This window comes from Poecilia reticulata, linkage group LG19 (assembly GCF_000633615.1).
Source record: "Poecilia reticulata strain Guanapo linkage group LG19, Guppy_female_1.0+MT, whole genome shotgun sequence".
NCBI lineage: Eukaryota > Metazoa > Chordata > Actinopteri > Cyprinodontiformes > Poeciliidae > Poecilia > Poecilia reticulata.
The window spans coordinates 1,426,961-1,434,018 of record NC_024349.1 but is presented as its reverse complement, the minus strand read 5'-3'; the positions used below and the strand labels follow the sequence as shown (position 1 = coordinate 1,434,018).

Below are 7,058 nucleotides of genomic sequence, written 5' to 3'. Positions count from 1 at the left end.
TCTCTCGTCGTTTTCTGATTCCCTCGTTTCTCTCTTTCTCTCGTCGTTTTCTGATTCCCTCGTTTCTCTCTCTCTCTCTCGTCATTTTCTGATTCCCTCGTTTCTCTCTCTCTCTCGTCGTTTTCTGATTCCCTCGTTTCTCCCTCTCTCTCTCTCGTCGTTTTCTGATTCCCTCTCTCTCTCTTTCTCTCTCTCTCTCTCTCGTCGTTTTCTGATTCCCTCGTTTCTCTCTCTCCGTCCTTCAGGCTCGCTGACGGTGTCCATCACAGACATGCGTGCTCCGGTGGTCGGGGGATCCGGAGGCGTCTACGCTCTCTGCTCCGCGCATCTGGCCAACGTCGTCATGGTAACAGCCATCATCATCATCATCAGCAGCAGCAGCAGCTTTGTTAGGTCTGAAAAGCGAGTTTTCAGAGCTGGAACGCCGACCGACCCACATCCTGTTTCTGGAGGTTTTTTTAGCCAATCAGATCGCAGCGACGTCGGTGAGGTCATCGTTTGGCGTGAGATCTTCCGTTTGTAAACGAGCCTCCAGGCCAGAAAACGAAACGACTGATTAAATAAACTTTAATCCGTCTCTTCGTGTCACGATTACAAATTTTACTGGACGATAAACTGTCGCAAAAATTTAGAGTCTGGACAATAAATCAGGTTCATCTGCGATTTAAGTCAAACGTTTCTCTTCAGGGCCGCGCAGAGGCCTTTGGGGGGCCGGGGCCTCCAGCCCCTCTCCGTCCCTGTCTTTCAGCGTGAGAGCGTAGGAACGCCGGCGGCCGGTCGCCGTCGCTCTGCGTTGGACTTCCTCCTCTGACGAAATGGTTTTAAAACGGCTCCTGTCCCACCGCAGAACCACGGCGGTTATTCATCCTCTCCATGATCCCAGTCCTGATTACTGGAGCTGCTCTAACTGCTCCCTCCTCTGTTTTACGCTCTGATGTTGGTTTTCTGCTGTCATGTTTCTGCCCTGACTTGTTTCTGTTCTGCTTGGTGTTGCAGAACTGGGCCGGGATGCGCTGTCCGTACAAACTGCTCCGCATGATCCTGGCGCTGGTCTGCAGTACGTTTCCTACACTCACCATGAAAACACCCAGCAGTCGAGAACCAAAACTTCAAAACACGTGTTGAACTTTACAAGGCAGCTTCGTAAATTAGGACTTTAAGATGCTGAAAATTATAACTCAGGGAAAGCGAAGTCAGTTTTCTAGAACAAAATAAGGAAATTTAAAAGTTGCAAATTTGCTACAAACAACTCAGGAATTTTTGAGAGAAAAAACATAAAAATTATGAGTTTGAAAAGTCAAAAATCTGCTAGGAAAACTGAAATGTTGATATGCAAATTTGCTGGAAAAAAAGGAGATTTTGAGATTAATCTCATAAAATTTCTAGAAAAACTGAGAAACTTTAAGATTAATCTTGGAAATTTTCAAAAGAAAAACATGAAAAACTCTCAGCTTGAAAAGTAAAAAATGTTTGATTTTTGAAAATCTTTCTAGAAAATCTGCAACTTCTCAATTCTCACCTTTCTGACTGGCTGCCATTCAAATTGATGAAGCTGCTTAGCTTAGCTAGCGCAGCTAACAGAGCTAAATGTTACGTTTCTGGCCGCCCAGAGAAGGAAAACATTCCTGAAATAAACCTTGAAATCTCCCTGGAACCATCAAGCATGAGGCAGCATTCATGTGAAGCAATGTGATGATGATGCTAGCGGTTAGCAGTTAGCGGCTAGCGCTGCTCAGCAATATGTTCCCTCCATCTGTCCGGCTGCAGCGCCGCGTCTCTCCTCTCTGCTTCACAAGCAGCAGACGGATCGTCCAAAACAAAGTCTGACGCTGAAACGGAATCATGTTTGCTCAGTTCAGAGACGTTTGGTGAAAAACGCTTTGAGCTGCAGCTGGAAGATCTGAACTGCAGCGCGTTAGAGTCACTGTGACACTGTGGCTCTCGGTTCTTAAAAAACTGGAATAGAAGAAGGAAATCTGTTCAGATAAACATTTTAAATCCTTTGATCTCCTTGATCCAGGAAGATATGAAGTGATGAGAAAAGACAAAATATCAGCAGAACAAAGATGTAATAAAGTAGAACAACGTAAAATTCAGAGGAAAAAACTTTCAAGGCTCTTTTTTCACAGTTGTAATAAAAAATGATAGTTGTGATTTTACCAGAATGAAGCGGTGATAATCTGAGAATAACGTCAGAATGTGACCAGAATCTCTGAGTGTGTTTATATTGGCAGATTTCATCTGGTTATCAGCAGCAGCAGGTTTCTAGTTCAAACGAGTCGATTTTAGGGAAAGTTGCTGCTGAGCTTAATAACTATTGAAGCTTTTACTTATTAAAATTACTTTTCTATTGATTTTACAACTTTCAAGATTTTATCTTGTAATATTAGGACTTTATTCTTGTTATAAGAATAAAGTAACAAGTGTTTCGTTTAATTTTGATAAAAATAAACCGGCAGATTATTTACCTTATAACTAGAACATTTATCAATATAAACCAACTTGTTCTCGTTTCCTCTGTAAACCAGATTAAACTCCTTGTTGGTATTTAGTGTCTGGCCCGCAGCACCACTAATCTCCTGGTTTGTCCTGCAGTGAGCTCGGAGGTGGGCCGCGCCGTGTGGCTGCGCTTCTCGCCGCCGGTGCCGTCGTCGGGGCCGCAGCCCAGCTTCATGGCCCACCTGTCGGGCGCGGTGGTGGGCATCAGCATGGGGCTGCTCATCCTGCGCAGCTACGAGGAGAGCCTGCAGAAGCAGTGCTCCTGGTGGGTCATCGTCTTCTCCTTCATCACCTTCCTCCTCTTCGCCATCTTCTGGAACATCTTCGCCTACGAGCTGCTGGGCGTTCAGATCCCGCCGCCGCCGCCGTGATGGCGGCTCCGTTTGCGCCCGATTCCACCAAACTAAAAACAATCCACCCAGAATAATCGGTAACTCTTCAACCGCAGGGCGAGCAGGAGACAAAAGACCCGACATGGAGGAGTCTCTGTTTGTCCTTCAGCAAATTATGACACTTTTAAAGTTGCACCAAGTTTATTTAAAGCAGTGGTCCCCAAACTACGGCCCGCGGGCCAGATCCGGCCTCATGAGAGCATTCAGATTTTTTTTCAAATATTGTATTTTCCGGTTTATATGTGGATTTTTCTTCAGCCACCAGGGGGCTCTTTAGCAGGAAGTGTGTCCTGTAAACTGTGGGTGTTTTGTTTTGCATGGCGCATTGCTGCCATCTGTTGGACTTTTAGGKAACTGCTTGACTTTTATGTTATTTAATCAGTACGGTTGTTTGATAGCGGCAGAGCAGATGAACACGTGTTTGTTATGAACGCTGCATTCCTGTAAGTAGCAGCTTATATTTCAAAACAAGCCTTTATGTTAACATATGAGGAATTCATTACTTTCCCTCAATGGAATATATACTAGTCAGTCCCAGTGACCGTTTCACTTACAGTTTTTGCCCATGTGCTTTCTGGGTAAAAGTCAATTGAGAACCCTCCGGCCCCCCCCCTCAACAATTTCCGGCAGCGCAGGTGATAACCGTGTAACACTTTTTCTGTTACAAACTGACTCCGCCCCCACCAGAGAAGGGAAAAGCTATGTGGCCCTGACAGGAAAAAGTTTGGGGACCCCTGATCTAAAGTGTGAACTTTGCATTATTCTGTAAATTGTGACACTTTTTGTGCAAAGTTGCACCAAAAGTTGAATTAAAAGTCCATGAAAAGTGTCGTTATTAGCTGAATGGCTGACAGCCGTAAACGTCTCTGCAGACTCCTCCATGTTGCCGTTTATCGTGTTCATGGCGGCGTTTCGCCGGCGCCGCGTTCAGACGAAGCGTCGCCGAATCCTTTTTTACAGAAACTTTGCGAATCAAAGAAATGTTTCTCTTTTATTAAAGAGGGATTACAGTAGCAGCAGCTGGAAGCTCCTCTGAGCTTTCCGTCGTTTTTATATGAATATGTAGAAACCTCATCCGCGTCAACCTGCGTTTGTTTTCCGTTTGCCTCGTTCACGCGAAGACCTCAAACGAGGAGATGCTGACATCATCACATGTGCCTCTGGAAGGAAACGTTTCGGTGAAAGCCGGCAGGTTTTCCTGCTGCAGCCAGAAACACAGCAAACATCCAGAAGGAGCAGCTCGGAGTGAAACTTTCATTTCTGTGAATCAGACTGGAGATGCACCGATCAGATTGGAGCCGGGACGATTTTTCATTGATTTGCTCTGATTGGTCAGCTTGTCATGTAAAACTTTTATGGCAAAAACAGCACAGAGTCACCTAAATTTAAGAAATAAAGCTTAAAACGCCGTAAAACGTAACTATTCATGTGATAATTTTACTTTTAAAGGGGCGGTGTCGTGTAAAACTTATTTTTGATTTTTCCATGTTTTAATGTTTTTCCTTCATTTAAAACAAACTTGGAGTGTTGCTTTTTTTTTAATGCATGTTTGATTAGTCTTTTAATCGCCATGGCAACCATTCAGCTGTTAAAACGCCTGGGTGGACGTAGCCCCGCCTTCGAGCCGCAGCTCCTCCCCTCTCAGCTCCTCCAGACTAGCCAGCAGCACTTAGCAACCATCTGCTGAGCTCATTATTAGGAGCTGCTGCTCAGAGCAACGCTAGTAGAAACGTTAAAGGGTTAATAGAGGAGCCATGTTGGGACGACTTCCTGGAGGCGGAGCTTCAGGAAGCAGGAGCTTCTTAAAGAGACAGAGACCCAAATTCAAGCGTTAAATCAAAGTCAAATTTGTTTTAAGTCACATTTGACATATCTAGCATTTTTATACCTGAAGTTATTAGCATAGTTACTTGATTTTATAAAATGGCCGCCATGTGGCTGGAAAACACATACTGTCCCTTTAAAAATCAAGTTTTCATTTCTGCTTCTTCTATTAAAGAACCTGTGGCAAATTTTTTCTCATTTTTTTTATACTTTATATTTCTTAGAAAACAAAAATAACAATCAGATTTAAAATCAAACTGCAGAAAAAAAAAAAAAAAAAAAAAAAAAAAAGCGGGGATACAAGCCGGCGTTGCTATTTCCTGCGAAGTTGCGCATCACACTCCCGAACGGAGATAAGAAGTGGCTCCCGTCGGCCGCGGATGTGGGGGAAAATGTCTTGGTTTCTAAAAAAAAAAAAAAAAAAGCAAAACATTGAAAATCGGCAGCAGCAGGAAAATCGATCGGTGCATCTCCAGTAACGATCAGTTAGTTAGCATCCCTTAGCATCAGCTCATCCAGCAACATTCTTCTCCATTTCTTTGGTTTGTCATGACACCGACACTGTGGATACAGAAAATAGTTCACACACGCACACCCCCGCACGCACACACACGCACACACACGCACGCACACACACACGCATACACACACACACACACGCACACACACACACACACATGCCTAACGCAAAGCGACAGAAAAAGAAAAGTGACTGTGATGCAGCGATCGGGCGCCTCTCCTTGCTGCGCAGCCGCCATGTTTGTACTGATGTGTAAAATATCTCATGTCATGCTCTGTGGTTTCCATGACAACACTCTCTCACACACACACACACACACACACACACTCGATGCTCTCCGGTTTCTTTGAGAGAAACCGCTGCCTGATTCTGTCGGTCAACGTGAGAAAAACCGACGTCGACGCGCCTCGGATCGAAACCTGAACTCAAAGAGGCGACGCCCGCCTGACCTTTGACCTGCGTCAGGACCGCCCGCCTGACCTTTGACCTGCGTCAGGCCGAGTTAATACCTCAGTTTCTCATTCTTCTTAGGGACTGTAAACATTTGTAAAGGAATGTAACTGTAAAAACAAAAAAAAAGACAAAGTGTCCCCCCGTTGTCCCCGTTTTCTCCTTCGGTCGTGGACGTGTCCCTGTCCCTGTCCCTGTTTGTTCCAAACCATATTTATTTGGATTTTCCCGCTTTGAAGGGAAAAGGAGGAAAAATTTCAAATGGTGCAAAATATTTGGTCTGGTTGTCCTGATGAGTCCCGATCGGCTTCGGTCCGGTTTGTCAGGAAACCACCAACCAGATTTTATAAATCTTTAGTCAGTGCTTTATATATTAAGCCATAGGAAACAGTACGGAGGGCCAAAAGGGCCACAATTTTTTATTTAAATTATTAAATAATTATTTATTTCAGATGCTGAATGGAATTGGAAATAAACATTTAAAATAGATAAATCTATTCCTCGTCATTTATATGATGGAAAAGTCACTAAAATTTAAGAATTATTACGAATAAATTGATTTATTCAGTTTGTCGATTTTTTAGATGCCAAAAAATATTAGTTTCAATTATTTATTCCCACATTTAAATATTAAATTCCCTTTTGACTCACTTAAATAATAATGAATTGATTTGTTTGTTTAATATATTTATTTCCAGTTTTTTTAAGTGCAGACAGATGAGTAATAATCTAAATTATCTTACATATTTATGTGATTGTGGGGCTTTTTTCCCCGTCATACGGCCGATGAGGACGAAACGCTTGTTGGTTTGAAACTTTGTAGAAATGTGTGAATGCTGGACGTTTGATCAATTATGTGAAATTGTTCTGATTTGTTCAAACCTCTGAGATGCTTTCATGTAGCTGAACTCATGTTGTTTTGTTTACTTCCTGTTCATAGAGCAGCAGCATTACTTAGCAAGCGCCCACGCCTCCAAGTTGCCCCTACGCTCCGCCTGAATGCAGCTTCGCTAACAACAAACTGGAAATATTCACGTTTCTGATGGTGGTAACATTTACTGAATGCTTCTGGATAATTTAGTCCAAAAGCTGCCTAAAGGGATTTTATTTAATTTATTTCTTGGGTTTGAAAGTCATGAAACAGTCGGCAGGAACAGGAAGCGTCTCATCAGAGGCGGACGAGTTCAAAGCAGCTTCAATAAGCCATTTTCAGATCAACTTCAACAGGAAGAGAGAGAGAGAGAGGCCAATATTTGGCAATGATCGATCTTTGAAACTTATCAGGAAGCGTTAAACTGAAGGCCTGTTGATGAACGCCTGTTAGCATGTTAGCCTATAATGAGGTTAGCATGTTAGCCTGTAATGAGGTTAGC

The 7,058-nt window shown here is 43.3% G+C and overlaps 1 protein-coding gene across 2 annotated transcripts in view; it reads left to right on the top strand.

Annotated features, from left to right (window-relative positions):
• Window positions 1–3,078, top strand: part of rhbdl1 (rhomboid, veinlet-like 1 (Drosophila)) — a 55,549-nt gene extending 52,471 nt beyond the window's left edge. For both annotated transcript variants that reach the window (XM_008436344.2, XM_008436343.2), the window contains exons 6-8: window positions 246–346; window positions 997–1,057; window positions 2,596–3,078. In XM_008436344.2, coding sequence (XP_008434566.1) covers window positions 246–346; window positions 997–1,057; window positions 2,596–2,870 — 437 coding nt within the window. In that variant the 3' untranslated portion in view covers window positions 2,871–3,078. The remainder of the gene's footprint in view (window positions 1–245; window positions 347–996; window positions 1,058–2,595) is intronic.
• The last annotated feature ends 3,980 nt before the right edge of the window (window positions 3,079–7,058 follow it).